At 41.5% G+C, this 20568-nt stretch overlaps 1 protein-coding gene and 1 long non-coding RNA gene across 5 annotated transcripts in view; one reads left to right on the top strand and one right to left on the bottom strand.

Moving 5' to 3' along the window:
- Window positions 1-20568, bottom strand: part of LOC138760690 (sorting nexin-9-like) — a 176572-nt gene that overhangs the window by 57027 nt on the left and 98977 nt on the right. For 3 of the 4 annotated variants that reach the window (XR_011355812.1, XM_069931632.1, XM_069931631.1), the window contains exons 6-8: window positions 19809-19956; window positions 19485-19569; window positions 7063-7188 (exon numbers count right to left, since the gene is read on the bottom strand). Coding sequence is in view for 3 of the 4 variants with exons in the window: in XM_069931632.1 (XP_069787733.1) it covers window positions 7063-7188; window positions 19485-19569; window positions 19809-19956 (359 nt within the window). In the remaining variant the exon portion in view is untranslated. The remainder of the gene's footprint in view (window positions 1-7062; window positions 7189-19484; window positions 19570-19808; window positions 19957-20568) is intronic. The other variant, XM_069931633.1, reaches the window with a different exon arrangement.
- Window positions 12660-14939, top strand: LOC138760691 (uncharacterized). Its single transcript, XR_011355813.1, has 2 exons — window positions 12660-12735; window positions 13043-14939. It is a non-coding gene; the product is annotated as an uncharacterized lncRNA (long non-coding RNA).

Here is a 20568-nt window from a genome sequence, read left to right as displayed (position 1 = left end):
TGGCTTGATTTCGGAACCTTTTAAATTGACTCGATCAACTCATCAAGGTTGTCCTTTATCACCAGCTTTGTTTGCGTTAGTGATTGAACCTTTAGCGCAGCTGATAAGACAAAATACACAGATACAAGGTATGAAAGTTTTAGTTGAGGAGTATAAAATTAATTTATTTGCTGATGATGTATCTAACAAACCCAGCTCAGTCACCTTTTAATACAATATGGATGTCTTTCTGGATATAAAGTTAATTGGGAAAAAAGTGAAGTATTACCGGTAAGTGAAGGAAATTATTCAGTTTATAAGAATATTATTAATTTGAAATGGACTGATCGAATTAAATATTTGGGTATAATTTTGAATGTTAATTATCAATCTTTATATAAATTAAATTATGTTCCATTAATAAAAATTAAAACTGATTTGATTAAATGGAAAGATTTACCTATTAATTTATTGGGTAGGATAAATACAATTAAGATTAATATTTTTCCGCATATGCAATATTTGTTTCAATCTATTCCGTATTTACTTGATAATATATTTTTTTGAGATTTGAATAAAATGGTTAGGGAGTTTTTATGGAGAGGTAAATTTTCGAGAGTAGCTTTGAATAAATTAACTTGGAAATATGAGTTAGGGGGATTATGTTTACCACATTTTCAAAATTATTATGAAGCAGCCCAACTTAAATTTATTAGTTCATTGATGGATTTGGAATGGCCTCCTAGTTGGGCCAAAATTGAGATGGCAAATATTTCTGAATTTGAAATACATCAATTTCTGTTTAGATGAAATATAAATTTGTTACAGCAATATAATGTGCCTATATTAAAACATCTAATGAAGTTATGGATTAAGAAAAATAAAATAATAGGCTCGAGGGGTGAATTATCGGCTTTGACTCCGTTGTATAATAATCAACTTATTTCTTTTTCAATACATAATCAAAGTTTATTGCATTGGAGATTTAAAGGTGTAAAAAATTTGGGAGATTGTTTTAAAGAGGGTAAATTTTTATCTTTCAATCAGATGAGGGACAGTTTTGGTATTGATAAGAACTCTTTGTTTCTCTATTATCAAATTCGATCTTTGGTAAAACGCATGTTTGGTAGAGATATGATTTTACCTGAAATGACTAAATTTGAGATTGTTCTTATGAAGGTACCAGAGAAGGGTTATATTTCATCTATGTATCAAATATTACAGAATGGTATGGATAAAAAGGGTTGGGATAGATCTAAAAATAAATGGGAAGCGGATACTGGTTTTATTTTTTCCGAGGATGATTGGTTAGATATTTGTTATGATAGTGTAACTAGATTGATAAATGCACGTTATGCAATGATTAACTATAATTTTTTACATCAATTATATTTAATGCCTGAAAAATTAAAAAAAGTATGGTTTTCATGAATCAGATCTGTGTTTAGATGTGGTAATTTTGTTGGAACTTTTTTTCACTGTGTTTGGTCATGTATACATATACAATCTTTTTGGAAGAAAATTCAATTGTTTTTAGAATACTTATATAAGATTAAAAAACTTTTAGATCCGACAGTATTTTTATTGGGTAGTTTGCAACCTTTGAAAGTTTTGGGATTAGATAAGTTTCAACTTGCTTTTGTATATTTAGCTTTATCTGTAGCGAAAAATTGTATTGCTAGTACGTGGGAAGATACAAATATGATTGATATTAATAGATGGCATAATGAGATGAAATATTGTTTCATAATGGAAAAATTACGTTTCGTGTGATAATTATAGTTTTTTTATTAATAAATGGTTGTTATACTCAGAATATTTACATTTCAATTTATATTGATTAGATCTTAATATGTATGTTTAATTTTTCTTTAATATTTTTTCTTTTTTCTTTCTTTATGGCTCTCCTTAGGAGAGTTGGGCGAAGGAGGGGGGTTCTTTTCTTTTCTATATATAAAAAATAACGTTCATGTTTATGGTTAATTGTTGTATATGTTATGTACTATTTGTTTTTTGAACGAATAAATAAAGTTAAAAAAAAAGCAAACCATATTCATGTACCTCACCTATCTCCATACTTACATGCCTTTCAGAATTATATACTTTTGGTTACATCACTTTCACTCTTCCACTCAAAATGTAGTACATTACATTACGTTTCATTATCACTTATCTGTACACAAAATCAGCCTTCCTCATCCTCTTGAGGTCTTATTATGGTCCTCAGTTCACTCTGCCTCGATTTACAGATAAATACACTCAGATCTTATTTCTCTCAGAGCAGGAGGAAACAAGATGGCTTTTAAAATCCCCATTCCAAATTTTTGTGTCACCATTACTGAGATTAATTCTCACATCCTCCCCAAATTTAATTAATTAAAATTTCCTAGTTGCCAAGATGGAATTCAAAATTATGTCACCAGATCAATGCTCCAGAACTCTGGCTGCTGTCAATAAAATTACGTATTATATGACTGCACACTAGTGATTGGTGTGCATTATATGACAATATGGATCAGAGAGAAAAAAGCATGATGAGGAGTCAAAAAGTGTGCTCACATGGCAGCAACAGTTCAGGAAGAAATACTGACAAGGGTAATCTTCTCAGAAATACAAACCAATTTTTGGACTTCATTTCCTCTTTTCTCCACTCCTACTCCCCTACCTAATTTAACACAAAAGGTAAACAATTAAAACAGTAGGCAGCTATGTGGCCCTCAGGTCTGCTCTACCATTCAATATTATGACCAATCTGATCCAAGCCTGACTCCACTTTCCTTACTGTTTTCCATAACCCTAGACTCCTCTGGGGTCAAGAGTATGTTTCTGTCAGCCTTGAATACACTCAAAGATACAGCCTCCATAAGAATTCTCCACCACAGAAAGCTCAGAGAAGAAATTGCTCATCTTTATCTTAATTGGGCAGCTCTTTATTCTGCAATTGTGCCCTTGACTTCTGGATTTCATCACAAGGAGAAACATCTGCCTACCATCAACCCCACAGAATCTTCTGTTTGATACAGAGCACTCTTGCATTCTGTAAAACATCCACAGCAACATTCCCCACAGCCTTTTTTTTTTGCATACTTCCATCAATGATGAGTTTCAAGATAGGATCAGGCCTCTCAAGTAGAATGCTTTGATCTGAATGACAAATAATTTTGGAATCCAACCCAAATTTGCTCTGCCCATCCCAATAACACAGTTTTGGATCCAGCACAAAAATGTTTTAATGCCACTGGATTATAGAATTATCAATAGTAACCACAGCACAGAAATAGACTTTGCAAATTGTTTGTATTTTATTTTAGTGAATTTACATTCTTTTGTTATGAGAAGTCTGTGTGCATATTTTCAAATTTACTGCAAATTGGAAAAACGAAAGTTTTGATTTCAAATGAATCACAGCAACATTTATCAGCTTTGGCAAGAAAAAAAGCAAAACCTGGATTGGGAAACGAGTTTTATGAGGCAAGGTTAGCAGAGCTGGGACTTTTTGGAGTGTAGAAGGATGAGAAGAGTCCTGATAGAGGTCTACAAGAGGCATAGATAGGATGGACAACCAGCAACTGTTTCCCAGGGCAAGATCAGCAAACACAAGAGGGCACATGTATAAAGGGAGGGAAATTTAGGGGAGACATCAGGGGCAAGTTTTAAAATAAATATATATATATATATATATACATAGACTTGTGGGTGCTTGGAAAGTGAGGGATGGTGGTGGAGGCTGAAATATTAGGGGCATTTAAGAGACTCAAAGACAGACACATGGATGAAAGAAAAATAGAGGGTTATGGGTAGGGAGGGTTTAGTACTTTTTTTTGGTCAGCACATTGAGCTGAAGGGCCTGTACTGGGCTGTATTGTTCTGTTTACTACAAAAACAAAGTGCTATTTTATGGTTGTACATCCCCCCCCACCCACCTCAAGCATTCAAATAAATCATCCATAACGCTTAGAGATTGAACAATGAACCCCTCATTAGCTTTTTATGACATAACAAGCAACCAAATTCTTATTTGTTTGCAAAATGCCCTCAGATTAGTCAAGTGGAAGTGGAAGTTCAATAAATAATTGCATGAGACATTTATAGTACTGCTCACAGTGAAAAAATACCCATTTTTCTCAAATCTAAATAGGTCATATGCATTAAATGGTAGACTATTGACATGTGCAGAGCAACAAAGGGATTTAGGAGTGATGGTAAATAGTACCCTCAAGGTTGATACTCAGGTGGATGGTGTGGTGAAGAAGGCATTTGGAATGTTGGCCTTCATAAATCAGAGTATTGAATTCAAGAGTAGGGAGGTTATGATGAAATTGTACAAGGCATTGGTGAGGCCAAATTTGGAGTACTGTGTACAATTTTGGTCACCAAATTATAGGAAAGATAAAAACAAAATAGAGAGAGTACAGAGAAGGTTCACTAGAATGTTGACAGGATTTCAAAGTTTGAGTTACAGGGAAAGGTTGTGCAGACTAGGGCTTTTTTCTCTGGAGCGTAGAAGATTGAGAGGGGACTTGATAGAGGTGTTTAAGATTTTAAAATGGACAGACAGAGTAAACGTGGATAGGCTTTTTCAATTAAGAGTGGGGGAGATTCAAACTAGAGGCATGGTTTAAGATTGAAGGGGGAAAGTTATAAAGGGAACATGAGGGGAAATTTCTTTACGCAAAGGGTGGTAGGGATGTGGAATGAGCTTCCCGCAGACGTGGTCGAGGCGGGATCATTGGTTACATTTAAGGATAGACTGGATAGTTACATGGAGAGGAGAGAACTGGAGGGGTATGGACCGGGTGCTGGTCAGTGGGACTAGGAGGGTGGGAATTTGTTACGGCATGGACTAGTAGGGCCGAACTGGCCTGTTCTGTGCTGTAAGTGGTTATTATGGTTATATGGTTACATGATAGGTTGTAAAAAAAATTGGAACATCAATTTAAACAGATTAATTCTATTTCTAAACTGATAATTTCATGCAAATTTTTAATGGTCTTAAGTTTTTAAGCTCTAAACTAACAAAGATTTTTTTCTGAAACGTGGAATGACAACGTGTTGTTTCAGTGACCAAGAACACTTTTTATTCAGGACTGAGAAGATTAAAAGCTTGTACTGCATGTCTCCCTGGTTGAGCATATATGTGATAAGCATCTCTCTACTTGCTGATACATCTTCAAATGAAATTGTTGGTCAGGAAACCTGAATTAATGGTAGCAAAATAAAAAGTCAAACAATTCTCAATTTAATCCAACTGTTCAAATATTGAGAAAGTTGGTTCACCCAAATCCATACATTTTGCTTTGCTTGATTTTCATAAACTTCCTGAGTCATGAGAAGTAATAAAGAAAGCTTCTAACTAGTTCAAAGAGGCCATATTGTCATTACAGTACAAATAAAATTTTGCAAATTTTAAAGATGGTGGTGATTTGCATTACAAGAGACACTTCTCATACGAAAGAGGTTAATGAAATAGCACTGGTGATAACATCAGTTGCTGCAACTGGCATCAAAGTGTACAGATAGCATTGCCAGGTAGCTGTTGTGTGCATTTTTTTAGTGTAACGGGGAAGCTGCATTGTTCAGAGTGGAGGGTTGGACAATAATACCTATGATGTTGAGGGTTACATAATAAATGGGAATATGGCTATTTTCTATGCATGAATCGCAAAAGGTTGGTTCAGAAGCAGGCTATCAAGAAGGCAAATGAAATGTTGGCCTTCACTAGCAGAGGGATTGAATTTAGGAGCAGAGGTTATGCTACAACTGTACAAGGTACTGGTGAGGCTGCATCTGCAGTACTACACGCAGTTCTGGTCTCCTTACTTAAGGAAGGTTGTCTGACTTTGGAAGTGGTGCAGAGCAGGTTCACGAGGTTGATGCACAAATTGAGGGGATTAGCCAATGAGGAAATATCGAGTCATCTGGGACTGTACTCACTGAAATTTAGAAGAATGAGAGGGGATTTTTATAGAAACACCAACAGTTATGAAAGATATATAAAAGATTGAGGTAGGCAAGTTGTTTCCATTGGTAGGGGAGACCAGAACTAGGGGATATAGCCTCAAGATTCAGAGTAGTAGATTTAGGACTGAGATGAGGAGGAACTGCTTTTCCCAGAGGGTGGTAAATCAATGGAATTTGCTGCCAATTGAAGCAATTGGAGAATGTATCAGTAAATATATTTAAGACAAGATTAATTAGTAGGGGAATTAGGGATATGGAGAAAGACAGGAAGGTGGAGATGAACCAATGACCAGATCAGCTATGATGTCATTGAATTGCAGAGCAGGCTTTATGGGTCAGATGGCCTACTCCTGCTCCAATTTATATTCTCATGATGCCTCAAAATTTTGTAAGTATGCTTTCCAACTGGAAGTTTTGATTTTTAGCATGAGGCTTGATTTTCACAAATACAGTATTTGCTGAGTAAATCTATTCCAACAAAGAAAGTAATCAGATGTTTTAAATTATAATGCGACTTTCCTGAAGCATTTTAACCAAAGAAGCCATATATGGACTGAATAACCCTCATGAAATATTTGGGTTAACAATGCTGAGAGAAGTAGCCTTGCTAATTCCTTCCACAAGTTGTGGAAAGCAGATTAGGTTGTGAATGCAGTTGGTGAAGCAATCCAGCTTCCTGATAATAAAAAAAACTTTCTTAATAAATGCAAACATAATTTATTTGATATTTATAATAAATATAAAAAATATAATATAAATAAAAATAAAGTCATGCAACTCCAAGGTAACATTTATTTCAGACTCAGGTAATATAGCTCAGTGGTCTTGTAAACCAGGATCACAAGTTCGTTCCTTACTGGGGCCTCATTTCAAAAGTTAAAGAATTTCATGTATGTTACATTATAAATGTAGTATTACATGATAATAGTGGAATCTTCATCTTTTTACCTTTACCAAAATTAGATCAACTTATTGACTAGAAAATTTATCTGTCTCTTGGCCCACAAATGCTGCCTGAGCTCCTCTATATTTACACATTTTTTTTGTTTTTTTTTAGAATCATCAACTTGCATGTTGGTCAGTACAAAAATCTTTTGCAAGTATTTTTTTTTAAAAACGTACATTGGGCGTTACTTGATACTCAATGTAACTCTTCAATCCATACAGCTTGGATCCCTTTTTTGGATCAGCTACCACACAGCTCAGTGAGGATGTGGGATATTCCCAAACTGGACCAACTTCACCTTTCTGAAAGAAGAAAAGATAGGTTGAATGTAGATCTGGCCTAAAGACAGCAGGATGAATTTTTAACTCCACCACCACCCCCACCAAAAAAAAGTAGTCTTCACTTGAGATCACATGTGACAACAATGTTTTTATTTCTTAATTACAAATGTGGTGATCGATAACCTTCTTAAGGCAGGGGGAAGGAAGGGGCAACCAATCCACTCCCCACTATATTTTATAAAGATTCATTCTGGCTGGTAAGATTTTGGAAGCACCAAGGAATCCAATAGCTTAATAAAGGCAAGGGAAGTGTCTTTCAAGTGCTCCTTGTAGAAAAGGAAAAACAGGAATACTTCACCACGACCTTCTCAAATTCACATTCTTAACCCACCAAAAAGCAACTGCAAGTTCCCATTTTGTGAAATGATCTTGAGAGCTCCATAACCAATTGAAATTGAAGGATATCATCAGGTTAACTTTGGGTAAGGGATATTGCCAGAGAAAGACTGAAATCATTAAAACTCCACAGAACATGGAAAAATGAGTTGTTTCCCCCCCCCCACCGCAACATGAAAAATAACACCTTGACTCTCATTTTCCAATTGTCCAAAAGTATATTCACTAGTTTTACTCTCACTTCTGACCTGAGATGACATTTCCCACCATTGTGTCATGATACGTTTTCACCTTCAACAACTTGAGAGCAAAATGCTTCAAGATGAAAATGACTAATGTACACAACAAAATCTGACCCAATGTGAACTACACTAGGGATTTGTTTTCCAGACTCCTACTTAATACGAATTGGACACGGATTTATACAATTTAGGAATTATTCATGATACTGGCAGAGTTCAGGAAGACTGAAGGCTTCAAATAGACTGAACAACAATTTTGAGAGGGAATATAATCAATATGTTACTCTTTTCAAAAGGGGATAAAGTCGCAAAAGGCTCTTAAAATGCCTATTCCAAATATGGGAGGTTGAAGAACATTTTGATAAGTCAATCAAGAATATGAAAGACATGGCTTTATGAATTACTGAAATTATCCAGCACTCCTTTTGAATGATTGATTTGCTCTTTATTTGAAGATTTTGGCTGAATATGTCAATATCCATTTTCAAGTGATAATGCAGCTCTGTGGCAGGATAAGGGGTAGTACCAAGAAGAGATGATCCAAGATGTTGCGGTGAATGAAAAAGACAGAATGTCTGAGAGGAAAAGAAACCCAGATGGACGCCAGCAGTCATATTACAACTAAGAGAGAAAACATTTTAAAATATAAAATCAGCATGACAAAGATGGTTGGAATGCCTTTAAGATATAGTGATTTGAACAAACCCCAATACCACAAGAATGGCAAAAGATGGTCAGCTGCAAGCAGAACTCCTCTGGGGACCTCCTGAATACGAGGAATGGTTCAGAGCAGTGTGGCTGATAGACTCTAGAGTTGCAACTATAAATGAAGATAACATAGGGGTCTGTCTTTAGTCTATTGAAGTCAACCTTTGTGGATGAAGCCAGATGTTGCCATAATTGTTAACAAAAATCAAACTGAAATAAACGTATCATTTCATAAAGCCAGTTAGTGGACATCACTAACCAAGTGGAATGAGATATGGAAGTTTGACTAAGGAGGACTACCCGTTGACAGAAGCAAGACCAACTCCTTCAAGGAGAACGTCACTATTGTGGTAAAATGGGACGATGTGTGAGAAAGTGAGTTCTGTTGTGTGCAGGATGTCATTAGTAGAGAGCACGGTTTTGTCGGATTATTCTTTTTCAACCAGATGACAACAAACTTGACTTGAGAATCAAAATTTATTATCTCGAGGATGTCGAGATTCATCCTTTTACAGCATAATTACAGGTGCAAATATTGATACAAATTCAATTTTAAATAAATAGATTGTAGCTAGCTGCTACAAGTTATGATTCTACGAAGCCTATATGCAGGTTAGCTCAGAAAGAACACGTTGTTCCCAGAAAGAACAGCACGAACCCCATTTGGGTGCAGTTAACACACTCGGCTTTATTGGGCTCACAGCCCTGCTTTTATTCTCAAGCTGAGGGGCGTCCTTTTCTGATTGGTATATTTGTGATCCGCTTTCCCTGATAAGCCAGTTAAGCTCTTTTGGTTGTGGCCAATTGGAGAGCAGCGCTGTAGGCCTTGCGCAGCCTGAAAGATCATATCGTTCGTCCTTCATTTTGTGAGGCCCAGTAGGGGAGCTGCGAGGGGCCGCCACAAGATAAATAAATATATAACAGACAAGTAAATAAAGGGAAACATGAATATACAATGTGTTTGCCTAGTTTCTGCTGATAACATCAGTCCGCCTGCTGAGTTGTATGGAGTCCAGTCCCACCAACGTTTTCACTTGGGATATCTCTATACCCAATGCAGAGGTCTGTGACAAGACTGACAGTTCTTTTAAGGTGGTCACTGTAAAGGCCGACTTTTGCGGGAGTTCAGAAGGTACTGTTCCAGTCAAGCATAATTTGTGTCATCGTATACTGTTCTGAAGGTTGAGCTTGCAGCGAACCAGCCGGTGGTCAGCCGGTGACCACCGGCTGGTTCGCTGCAAGCTCAACCTTCACTTCAAGCCAAAGCCCAGGAACAATAAAGCCCCCAGAAAGAGGTTCAATGTTGGAAAACTGCAGTCAGACGAAGCGAGAGGAAACTTCCAGGCAAACCTCAAAGCAAAGCTCGACGTTGCAACCCGCCTCACGGACCCGTCCCCTGAAACCCTCTGGGATCAGTTGAAGGCTACCATACTGCAATCCACTGAAGAGGTACTGGGCTTCTCCTCCAGGAAAAACAAGGACTGGTTTGACGAAAACAGCCAGGAAATCCAGGAGCTGCTGGCAAAGAAGCGAGCTGCCCACCAGGCTCACCTTACAAAGCCGTCCTGTCCAGAGAAGAAACAAGCCTTCCGTCGCGCATGCAGCCATCTTCAGCGCAAACTCCGGGAGATCCAAAATGAGTGGTGGACTAGCCTCGCCAAACGAACACAGCTCAGCGCGGACATTGGCGACTTCAGGGGTTTCTACGAGGCTCTAAAGGCTGTGTACGGCCCCTCACCCCAAGTCCAAAGCCCGCTGCGCAGCTCAGACGGCAAAGTCCTCCTCAGCGACAAGATCTCCATCCTCAACCGATGGTCAGAACACTTCCAATCTCTTTTCAGTACCAACCGCTCAGTCCAAGATTCCGCCCTGCTCCAGCTCCCTCAACAGCCCCTAAGGCTAGAGCTGGATGAGGTTCCCACCCTGGATGAGACATATAAGGCAATCGAACAACTGAAAAGTGGCAAAGCAGCAGGTATGGATGGAATCCCCCCAGAAGTCTGGAAGGCTGGCGGCAAAACTCTGCATGCCAAACTGCATGAGTTTTTCAAGCTTTGTTGGGACCAAGGTAAACTGCCTCAGGATCTTCGTGATGCCACCATCATCACCCTGTACAAAAACAAAGGCGAGAAATCAGACTGCTCAAACTACAGGGGAATCACGTTGCTCTCCATTGCAGGCAAAATCTTCGCTAGGATTCTACTAAATAGAATAATACCTAGTGTCGCTGAGAATATTCTCCCAGAATCACAGTGCGGCTTTCGCGCAAACAGAGGAACCACTGACATGGTCTTTGCCCTCAGACAGCTCCAATAAAAGTGCAGAGAACAAAACAAAGGACTCTACATCACCTTTGTTGACCTCACCAAAGCCTTCGACACCGTGAGCAGGAAAGGGCTTTGGCAAATACTAGAGCGCATCGGATGTCCCCCAAAGTTCCTCAACATGATTATCCAACTGCACGAAAACCAACAAGGTCGGGTCAGATACAGCAATGAGCTCTCTGAACCCTTCTCCATTAACAATGGCGTGAAGCAAGGCTGTGTTCTCGCACCAACCCTCTTTTCAATCTTCTTCAGCATGATGCTGAACCAAGCCATGAAAGACCTCAACAATGAAGACGCTGTTTACATCCGGTACCGCACGGATGGCAGTCTCTTCAATCTGAGGCGCCTGCAAGCTCACACCAAGACACAAGAGAAACTTGTCCGTGAACTACTCTTTGCAGATGATGCCGCTTTAGTTGCCCATTCAGAGCCAGCTCTTCAGCGCTTGACGTCCTGCTTTGCGGAAACTGCCAAAATGTTTGGCCTGGAAGTCAGCCTGAAGAAAACTGAGGTCCTCCATCAGCCAGCTCCCCACCATGACTACCAGCCCCCCCACATCTCCATCAGGCACACAAAACTCAAAACGGTCAACCAGTTTACCTATCTCGGCTGCACCATTTCATCAGATGCAAGGATCGACAATGAGATAGACAACAGACTCGCCAAGGCAAATAGCGCCTTTGGAAGACTACACAAAAGAGTCTGGAAAAACAACCAACTGAAAAACCTCACAAAGATAAGCGTATACAGAGCCGTTGTCATACCCACACTCCTGTTCGGCTCCGAATCATGGGTCCTCTACCGGCACCACCTACGGCTCCTAGAACGCTTCCACCAGCGTTGTCTCCGCTCCATCCTCAACATCCATTGGAGCGCTCACACCCCTAACGTCGAGGTACTCGAGATGGCAGAGGTCGACAGCATCGAGTCCACGCTGCTGAAGATCCAGCTGCGCTGGATGGGTCACGTCTCCAGAATGGAGGACCATCGCCTTCCCAAGATCGTATTATATGGCGAGCTCTCCACTGGCCACCGTGACAGAGGTGCACCAAAGAAAAGGTACAAGGACTGCCTAAAGAAATCTCTTGGTGCCTGCCACATTGACCACCGCCAGTGGGCTGATAACGCCTCAAACCGTGCATCTTGGCGCCTCACAGTTTGGCGGGCAGCAGCCTCCTTTGAAGAAGACCGCAGAGCCCACCTCACTGACAAAAGGCAAAGGAGGAAAAACCCAACACCCAACCCCAACCAACCAATTTTCCCTTGCAACCGCTGCAATCGTGTCTGCCTGTCCCGCATCGGACTGGTCAGCCACAAACGAGCCTGCAGCTGACGTGGACTTTTTTACCCCCTCCATAAATCTTCGTCCGCGAAGCCAAGCCAAAGAAGAAAGAAGAAAAGATACTGTTCTAAGTGGAACAATGAGTATGATACTTTCATTGACAATATTAATTATTAACTCTATTCTATCAATCAGTAAGTAACTGCTTCAATTCATGGAGCAACGCTTACTTAATTTGTGGAGTTGGAGCTTATCTCTACCTTCTGTGTAATTTGTTACGGTCTTGTTACTTGGGTGGTTGTCTTCCCTAGTAGGAGACACAAAATATCCTGAATCCAGATATAAATGAGACACCTTAGAAGGAAGTTATTTTGCAACAATGATTTCCAGTGTTTGGTGTTGCAAGATTTATAAGGGAAGTTGAAAATGTTGCTGCTGCTCCAGAAAGATTTAGCAATAACACTACTGGTGCCTTACAGAAAGTAACAAAGGAAATGGTTGCAATGTGCAAAATAGTTCTCACAAATTGTATGGCATCAATCCCTCTATGAGCTGTTATGGGGTAGGGGGAAACGTGGAGCTATAGGCAAAGGGTGTTCTACCTACATACTTGGTGAGTCAGAAGACATCAGATTTGGCTGATCCATTCTTGCATCAATCCAATGAGTGGATTTATTTGACTGAATCTAATAAACCCTAAGAAATTCGGGTTACACATTGCTTACGAATTTTAATGTTAATAATGGTGTGCTTTCTCGTCGTTTATATCTAATTACTTGGATATGTTCTGTCAAAGACGAGGAAGGAAATTGCAGCACAGAAGGTGGTTACTTTGACTGCCACAAATACAGATTACATATCACATCCAATATGCACAAGTGTTGTCCTCCGATGTTGAAATTATCTACTTTCTTTAACAGCTCAAGCCAGAGAAGATTCAGAATTCCCGCAAACAAGGACGCGACCCGGTACTCAAAAATGTCTGACGAATGCTCTGACCACGTAGACTCCGCAGGGACCAACGACCTTCATTCCAGGTGACCACCGGCATAGGTGGAAGCCACGAGCAACGGCAGTAACACCATCCAGTTGAAGATCAGTGCTGCTGTGATGTCACTCCATCAAGGAATGAATATAAGCAGAGCAGCCCGTGCAATGAATCCATCTTCTTTCCACATTTCTCAGTATCACACACGCTACATTGGTGGCCCCGGCAGATCAAACCAGCAGTTGGACATGAAGATGATGGAACAGGCAGCTCTTCATGCAGTTTTATTGAAGCTGTCAACTTTCTGGGCGTCACAGCCACACACGTAGTTCGAACAGGAAGAGACCCAGTTCCACCTTCCTCAGATCAATCCCCACAACACACGTTACTACTGCGTAGTGAGTTAGTTCGACCAGAAAATGACAGCAAGGGTCATTAATTTCCTACGGCAGCCTCCGGAGCAAGGCAAATATGAAACCCTCAAGGAGCTATTAACCCGTGCTTTTCAGCTGCCCGACTGGACGGTTTGGGGGACAGGGCCTCATTCGCCCTCCTAAGCGAAATGCTCAGCCTTGCTGAGTGACACAAGCCTTGCCTGCTCTTCAAGCAGATTTTCCTGGAGCAGTTGACTGAAGACTTCAGCGACCCCAGCAAAGTTGCAGTTTGGGCAGACATACCCTTGAGAGTGAAGAAAGAAAACAGTGCCTCAGTGGAGCAGTGCTAGGTCCTGCACACAGCCAGCACAAAGCCACAGCAAACAGAGGCAAGTGGACCTCCTGACCCAACAGTGCTGCTATCATCATCAGCGATGAGGTGCAGGGGCCTGTTGATGCCGCCCACCCTGCATGTTTCAAGGATACGCCATGGCCAACCGTTGTTAATGGCTGTGGTGATTGGCCAAAGTTACAGCCTCCTCCACATGTGGGACTCTCTGTCAGGAAGGTCCTTCCTCGTGGACACCAATGCTGAAATAAGTGTCCTTCCCCACCTTCAGCCTACGACACCCAGAACCAGGCCCGGCATTATATAAACATTCAGCACCCACACTGTCCCCCTCCACTTTAGCAGCAACCGATTCACGTGGGCATTCACAATTTTGGCAGTGGCGCAACCACTTCTGGGAGCAGACTTCCTGTGAGCCCACTGCCTGCTGGTGGACCTTAGAGGGCAGCAATTGGTGCACGCCAGGACTTTTCATATCACGCCTCTGGGGGAAAGCCAAGTTATCTGTCCCCCACCTCGACTCTGTTACACTGTCCGACAATGCATTCATGTGGATCCTAGCAGAGTTCCCTAAATGTGGGCCAGTTTTCCAAAGCAAAAGGTAAGGCACCATATGCTCACAGAGGCCCGCACGCCACACCAGGATGCGCCACCTCCTCCTCTTCGCCCCAGAAGCTCGACTCACGTCAAGGGGGACATTTAAAAATAAATGGAAAAGCTTGGGAGAGTACGGCGTTCCTACAGCCCTTAGGCCTCTCCCCTGCACGTGGTTCCAAAGGCAACAGACGGATGGAGATCATGTGGCGACTATCGCTGCCTCAACAAGGCCACCACCTGACAGGCTCCCAGTGCCCATATCCAAGACTTTACCACGAAGTTGCAAGTGTTATGAGCCCAAAGGAACCCAAAACCCAGCCGCAATAGACATTCACCAAGAAAAGTAGTTACTTAAACAAAAATTGTTTTTAATTATCTTTAAACATGAAAACAGAATCAAACTTTACCTCATCTCATTTAACTTAACTAACCCAAATTAACCCCCTTTGTAATTCTAAGTGCATGTGTATGATGGGTGTGTAAATTTAAGAAAAGTTATTTGGTACACAGTTCAGTCTCACTTCTCATTCTTCCAAGTTCACTGGTTGCAGGCAATTCTTATACTTTGCAGAGAATTTAACATGTATAAAGTTCACCAGGCTTAGGTAAATGTTTACCACTCAGGAAGGTTCTTGTAGGGTTTGCAGAGAGAGATTTGTTGTTCCAGGATTTCCACAACTGAGCTACCACCATTAGTCACCTCAATGTCTTGCTGATGAAACTGGCCCCATCAGGGTTCTCCAGACGATAACCTCTTTCTTTCAGGCTATCACAGAGTTCCTTTCTGTTCCACTCATTCCAAGAGAAACATCAGACAGCACTTCCAGCCATCCTCCACTCTGGAGCTTTCTGTTTCCAACAAGCTTCTCCTGGCTTGTTTCAGCTGTGACGGTTCAGTCTCTTTCAGTGTCACACACACACTGGCTGAGAGAGCTTGTCTCACCTCTCTCTCTCTCTCTCTCTCTCTCTCCCCCAAACTGCCCACTGCCAGAAAGCCCATGTGACTCTCACTTGCAAACACCCCTACCTTCTTCAGCAAACAACAAAAGTTATCCTTCTTGGTCAAGCTGTTATCTTAGGTAAACAAAACCCAGGAGTAACCTTTCTGTGAGCACTTTGTAGAAAGGTCAGCAGCCTTGTAGTTATTCAACCAGTCAGCCTGTCTCCAATCCAAACAATGGTCTATTCATTTCATGGTGTCATTTCAATTAGCACCTACTTGTGAAATGTGCTTCCATAGTTCTTGCAATGTTCCTGAATATGAATTCTTTAGTATTTCAAATAAGATCTGTTTTAAAATGTGTGTATGTATCATTACCCTTTTTCAGACTCTTTGAATTCCTGAGAATGCCCTTTGGACTTAAGAACCCAGCTCAGACCTTCCAGAGGCTGATGGATGGGGTGGGTCGGGATTTTGCAATCACGTTCATCTTTTGGATGATATCCTCATTGCCAGTGCAACTGTGCACCTGGCTGCAAGAATTCGGGCTAACGAGAAATCCTGCTAGGTGCCAGTTCAGGTTGGAAACGATGGACTTCCTGGGGCATTAGATCACCAGGCATGGAGTGAAACCCCTGCCTGGAAAGGTAGAGGCCATTTGGCGTTTCGCCAAGCCCCACACAGTGAAGGGGCTGCAAAAATTTGCCAGTATGATTAACTTTTATCACTGATTCATACCGGCAGTGGGTCGCTTCACGCACCCCTCTATTCATGCTCAAGGCAGGGAAGGGTAAGGACATTACATGGGACAATGAGGCCTTGGAGGCATTCCAGAGACCAAATACAGTCTGGCCTTCTGGTACAACCCAGGCCAGTAGCACCAACTGCCCTCACAGTAGATGCCTCCAGCACAGCAGTAGGGGGCATCCTGGAACAATTCATCGAAGGGCAACGGCAGCCCTTGGCCTTCTTTAACAGGCTCCTCTGACCACCTGAACTCAAATACAGCGCTTATGACCAGGAACTATTGGTGTCACATTTGGCAGTCAGGCACTTCTGGTATTTTCTGGAAGACAGGCAATTCAAGGTCTTCACAGACCATAAACCGTGGACCTTTGCTTTCCACAGTGTCTGACCAGTGGTCGGTCAGGCAACAGCAACACCTCTCATACGTGTCGGCGTTCACCACAGATATCCAACACATTGCGGGTAAGATCAATGTGGTGGCCTACGCATTGTCCCGCTACGCAATCGAGTCTGTCCAGGCCCTGTCCTAGGGAATAGACTATTCCGCCCTAGCCAAGGCAAAGCAGGAGGACCCTGAGATCCTGTTATACAGAACAGCAGTTTCCGGCCTCCGGCTAGAGGATGTCGCCATCGACCCTGGCAAACTCCACCCCATCATGGATGCCAGAAGGTTTTCGACGCGGTGCACAATCTGCTGCACCCAGCTATCAGGACATCTGTTAAAGTGGTGACCAGTAGGTTAGTCTGCCACGGCACCCAGAAACAGGTCAGTCAGTGGGCCAAGACCTGCACAGTCTGCCAGATGTCCAAAGTGCAGATGGATATCAAGGCACCCCCGCACCCCCACCCCTCCAACTTTCAAGCCAGCATATTGGTTCAGCCACATCAATATTGATATCGTAGGGCCGCTGATGGTCTTCAGTAGAACGAGATATCTCCTTACCATGATTGACCACACTACAAGGTGGGAGGAGGTGGTCCTGCTGGCAGATTCAACCACTGACACTGCACCAGGGCACCTATTAACATCTGGGTATCAAGGTTAGGAGTCCTGGAGCAGATGACCTCTGTTAGAGGTATACAGTTAATTTCAGGGCTCTGGAGGGAGCTGACCAAGTTGCTGGGAACCCCGCTCCACCCTCAGGACAATGGGTTGGTGGAGCGGTTCCACAAGCACCTGAAGGCGGACTTAATGGCTCAACTAATGGGGCCAAACTAGGCATACGAGTTACCCTGGGTCCAGCTGGGGATCTGTACTGCACCAAAAGAGGACTTCAATGCCTCCGCAGCCAAGATGATGAATGGCGCTCCGTTGGTAATACCGAAGGAGTTCTTGGCCGCTGCCAAGAACGCGGAGGACTCCAAGGCCTCACTGACTAAGCGGAGGGAAAAACTGGGCAATCTAACACCTCTTCAGCCTCCACCCCACAGCCAGGCCAAAACCTTATCCCCAAAGACTTAGAGACCTGTGAGTACGTTTTCGTGCTGGGGGTGGGGGGGTGGTGGTGGGCAGGCAGACCGAACACCTCTGCAATGGCTGTATTAAGTAATTGGGCACAATGTGTGCTGGATATCAGCAGAAAGGAAAAGACTTTCATGATCGACTACCTCAAACCAGCACACCTGGACGTTAGCCAATTGGTCTCCCCCGCAGCCCCTGCGTCACAGAGGTAGCCCACCAAAAGCGGCATATAGCGCTCTGATCATGGTTCTGAAGGGGTGTGGGGTGGTCGTGTAGCAGTCCTCTAACCGGGACGTGACTTTGTACACAAAATGGCTGACGAATGTGGCGACCTGCAGGGGCCAATGACCTTCGTCCAAGTGACCATCCATACGGTGGGAATGTCGCCCAGTGTTGCCATGACGTCACTCTCAACATCAGCAGAGAGGAGCGAATACAAGTTGAGCTGCTACTTCCATACTTCTCGATAGCACGCATGCTACTGTCTTTTCATTTTTTTAAATTTCTTTTTTTTTTGGGGGGGCATAAATATTAAGTAAAGTCCAAAATTCACTAAAAATCTTACAATTCAATTTAAGAATACATCCTGCCTTTTCCTCCATTGATTGTAATTCAAAAGATAAATTTTTATGTATCAAAATTGCTACACCTTTAGCCCTAGAATTAAATGAGGAAGAATATACATGTCCAACCCAGTCCCTCTTTAATTTCATACTTTCCTTCACATTCAAATGTGTTTCTTGTAAAAAGCAACATCAATTTTCATTTTCTTAATATACGCCAAAACTCGCTTACGCTTGATCGTACTGTTTAATCCTCGAACATTAAAAGTAGCAAACCTCAACTTTGACATATCTACTATTGTTACTAAATACCAATAATATCTTTATATGAAAACTCAAATCAACATATATAGGCCCTCCAATAGGAGAAAAAAAAAATCACAAATTAAAAATTAACTAAAGTGAAAATAAAAAAAATAAAGAAAAAAAAGAAAATCCCCCCCCCCAAAAAAAAATACCAAAAGGTAGTAATCCCCTAAGCAAAAATTAGGTGTGGGTCACCCACCAGTGGCTGATGACTAGTAAAGAACTTAGAGCAAATCTCTCCCTCTCCAGCCAAACATTCAATAACATCAAAATATCATAATAACAAAAGAAATAAAGAAAAAAATTTCTTCTTTTCATCCAAGAGATTCCAATCTCGAAGATCCCATTTCAGAAGAAGTTGGACTCTTTCCATTCCCGTTTTTCCCCACTTCTGCCATTTCTTCTGTTTCCAGAACAACCAGATTTTTCTTTAGGAGAGGCTATTTCAAGTCGTCTAGGCCCCAAATCTTCAACACTTCGAAAATGTAACTTCTTCTGCACTTGAGGTTTAATCTTTTTACCATTAGTGGCCATAATAATTCCTTGATACTTTAAACTAAAATTTAAAAAATTTAAACTTGAAAAAAAGTGTTAAAAAACAGGTACTTAAAAGTCTGGTCAGAGAGGTCGAGATTACACGTCTAGATTCTACACCATCCTGCCACGTCCCCCTGCACGCATGCTACTGTACGCATTATTTTCTGACCTGCAAACATTTTGTTTCTCCCCTTCCTCCTATTTCTCAAAAGGTCAAAATTCCTGCCACTAACTTAATTTTAAACTATTTTTCCACCAATGTGTCGGATTTTAGAGCTTTTTCTGGGATATTGCAAAGCCGAGGACACAACAGATAAGAAAAATGGTTGAAGAATATTTATCATTTCAGTTTCGGTCTGGATACCAGCAATTCAAGCATCCACTTGTCGGAGTTCAAACTCAACATACAAAGAAATTAATGCAATTAGTGCAATTATCTTAGCCTATGTAAGCCACTTTAAGGTATAATCTTCCCTATCCAATTGCTGGTATAACTTACATAGATAATGATCTTCTCATCAGTTTTTATTTGTTGTTTTGACAGCAGGTAGACTTCAGGGCCATGTTTGGAAAAGGTTGGAAATCTGTGAAAAGAAAAATCTAGATTATGCAGTTACAATCCTTAAAACGAACATGCAGTTTTGTTGAAGATCGCACAAACACAACCAATCCAATCAAACAAATCCATAAATTTCAACAGCATTTTTATATAGCATATTTTGTCATATTTCAATTGGGTAACTATTCAACTCATGAGAATTTATTTTTTTCCTTATCAATTGAGTAACCATACAGACAAGCTTCAGCTACCAATTTCCATTACCTATTGAGTGACATTTTAACTGAAGCATTACGAGGACTTCCACGAGCTAAAGCAGTCTCTGGTGACTCTGTTTCAGTCCGTTGAATAATATTTGGAGATACCCTGGCCTCATCCCAATCATCATCCCATTCATCGTCATCTGCAGCACCTAGAGAAGAAAAAGTAAATTTGAATACAATATATATAATTTCATTCTGTGTGTGTGTGTGTGTGTGTGTGTGTGTGTGTTGACTAATGTAATCACACATACACAATAATTAGAAGGAGAATGAAATGAGCACATCTTTGCTTAAGGATCTCTCAATCATTCTGTATGACACCTTGCCTGGATATCGATGGAGATTTCCTCCCTGCTAAAAATCAACACCACCTTCTCCAACTTCCAGCCTCCCCCTTTGTTTTCTCAATCACATCCTCTTCCTCCCTCTCCCTTGCTTTCCACAATTTTACCAGCTCCAATCCTTCTTCACATTTCCTTCTTTTCCCCTCCTCCACCCTCCCTGCCCACCTGTCACCCACTTCTTACTTCCTCCCCATCCCCTTCCTCGTACAAGAGTGCATTTTACTCAGCCTTTTCCTTCAAACTTCTTATTTTTATACTGTAATATCTTTCTCTCTGCCTATCCCCCACCCCCCAAATCCATCAGCAATCAGCCTGTGCTCCTTCCTCCCCCATTTTTATTCAGGCATCTACCCATTTCTTGCTATTCCTAATCAAAGATTCCAGCCCGAAATGTCATCCATCTCTTGGCTGCCATGG

Source organism: Narcine bancroftii, chromosome 4, assembly GCF_036971445.1.
Source record: "Narcine bancroftii isolate sNarBan1 chromosome 4, sNarBan1.hap1, whole genome shotgun sequence".
In the NCBI taxonomy this organism is placed as follows: Eukaryota; Metazoa; Chordata; class Chondrichthyes; order Torpediniformes; family Narcinidae; genus Narcine; species Narcine bancroftii.
Note: the sequence above shows the minus strand (reverse complement) of the source record. Positions and strands in the feature narration are given on the sequence as shown.